General features: G+C 32.3%; 2 protein-coding genes across 2 annotated transcripts; both read left to right on the plus strand.

The window, feature by feature from the left end:
• Nucleotides 1-1,401: 1,401 nt before the first annotated feature.
• EIN_104290 (hypothetical protein) lies at nt 1,402-1,794 on the plus strand (the record flags this gene model as incomplete). The annotated part of the gene is made up of 1 exon (XM_004255459.1): nt 1,402-1,794. The coding sequence occupies one exon, from the start codon at nt 1,402-1,404 to the stop codon at nt 1,792-1,794; it is 393 nt and encodes a 130-aa protein (XP_004255507.1).
• Nucleotides 1,795-1,894: 100 nt separating this feature from the next.
• EIN_104300 (hypothetical protein) lies at nt 1,895-2,203 on the plus strand (the record flags this gene model as incomplete). Its single annotated transcript, XM_004255460.1, has 1 exon — nt 1,895-2,203. One exon carries the CDS (start codon nt 1,895-1,897, stop codon nt 2,201-2,203), a length of 309 nt encoding a protein of 102 aa, XP_004255508.1.
• Nucleotides 2,204-2,235: the final 32 nt, after the last annotated feature.

Raw genomic sequence — 2,235 nt, forward strand, 5'->3', positions numbered from 1 at the left:
AACTGCCACTCTTGATATAATCTTCAACTTTATTTATTTTTCCTGTGTACACGCCGCCAAACTTGTTGTGATTTGTGTCTTCTATTAAAATACACAAATTACTTTTGTTCATGACTTTATCATTAAACACTGATGCGCCTTGCGACCAGTCGTCTTTATCTGAGTCAAACACAACGTTTGCAATCTTCATTCCCGTCAACTTCTCAAGACTGGCTTCTTCTTCAAGTGTGATGTGTTCGCATTTCATTCTCTCTTCTTTTGTGTCGTGTTGTTTCTTTGAATTGATGTATTTTTCCGATTGCTTTATTTCATCAATTTTAGTGTTGTATATTTTACACTTTTCTTCATAAAGTGTGATTCTGATGTTGAATATTTCATACAACTTGTCGTTGTCGCTCTTTGTTGAATATAGAGCCATCTCACTTTTGATTTTATTTGAAGCCTTATCCAAATCAGTGACAATTGTGGTAAGTAAAGTTGTAACGTTCTTCTTTATCTCAAACACCTCATCGAGTCTGTCGAAGTGTCCTTCTGCATTTTCAATGCGTTGATCAATGTCAAGTGACTTGTCGTCAACAAAGTTGTATTTCTTAATATTTTTGTTGAGGTCTGACACCGCCTTTGCTGCGTTAGTGCAGAGTGTTGAGAGTGCTGTCAACTCGTTTTCCATGTATGTCAATAAAGTTTATTTGTTGTTATATTTAATTTTTTATAAATTTCATTCAAAATGATCATAACCTCATTCAAAAATGATTTTTTTTCAATTAAAATTAAAAATAAAATCATTCAAACTTACATAAATGATTTTAATTTAAACAAAAGTATTTAAAATATGCAAATAAATTCAAAACCACAGAATTATAAACGTAAAAAGTTTTTTATTTATTGAAGTAAAAAAGCGTAAAAAATACATAGATATTGTTATAATTGTTAAATAATTATTTTACTATCAATATGATTAATAGCAAACTCAATATTTGTTTTTTAATAATTATTATTTTTTAATTTATTATTGTTTATTTTATGTTGCCATTAAAAAGTTTAACAAAAATGAATACTAAAATAATGACAAATTTATTAGATTTAATTATAAAATAATAAGTAAATTAATAATGATTGAAATTAAATTTAATAGTACATAATCACAATATATTTTCATATATATTTTGTGTAAAAACGAATAGCACAATTATTCATATAATTTATTATAATTTAATGATTTGATAAATCCCACGATTTTTTAAATCATTATAACTTCGAAAAAAAATCTATATAGTCAGTCTGAAAACGTTGTCCAGGCATTTTTGGACCATCAAAACTCGAATATTTCGGGAAACAATTCGAAACATTCCCAAAACATCGTATTACAGACTCATTCCAATTTTCTGCATATTATTTGGTATGGCAGCGGTATCTATTTACGGACTCATTGAAGGGCATTTACTCCACGTGAAAAATATTACAATTAAATCAGACAAATTCGACAGACCTTTCAAGTTTGTCCACACCAGTGACATCCACATTGGTTCAAGATTTTTGAGTCACGCCGAAAAGATCGTGAAGCTCATTTTAAAGGAAAAGCCCCAATTTGTTGTCATCACCGGTGACCTGACAGACTCTCCAAATGTACAAGAATACGAATTGCTCCCATTCAAGAAACTGAGCGAAAAATGCCCGATCTATATGTGTATGGGCAATCACGACTACGTCACTAGCAAAACAAAAGTCGAGGAAATCACGGGCGTGCAAAATACATTTACTGATCAACGAAGTGTGTATGGTCGACAAATATAACACGATGATAGCGGGCACGAACGACACAAACACCCTTTCATATTATTTCGACAGTTTAAACGTTGTCAAACAACTTGTCGAACCACGGGCGTATAACATAATGTTGCAACATCGGCCACAAGGAGTCGAAGAAACATGTGAGACTGGATTGTTTGATTTGATGTTGTCTGGACATACACACGTCGGACAGTTTGTTCCATTTGGGTGGTTTGTGTATCTCTTCTTTAGATGGCCAAACGGGTTTTACAACATCAAAAAGGGCGACCATAAGATGGAGTTGTATACATCGCCAGGAACAAAGGCTTGGGCACCACATATGAGAACAATGGGTACTAACGACATTATGGTGTTTCACATGCAGCCTACCATAACACCTTCTGTCATTTCTGATGTTGAAATCGCAATGTAAAAATTATAAATAGGAGTAGGAGTTCTGTGTTT

This window comes from Entamoeba invadens (genome assembly GCF_000330505.1).
Source record: "Entamoeba invadens IP1 unplaced genomic scaffold scaff_1105074726611, whole genome shotgun sequence".
NCBI lineage: Eukaryota > Evosea > Mastigamoebida > Endamoebidae > Entamoeba > Entamoeba invadens.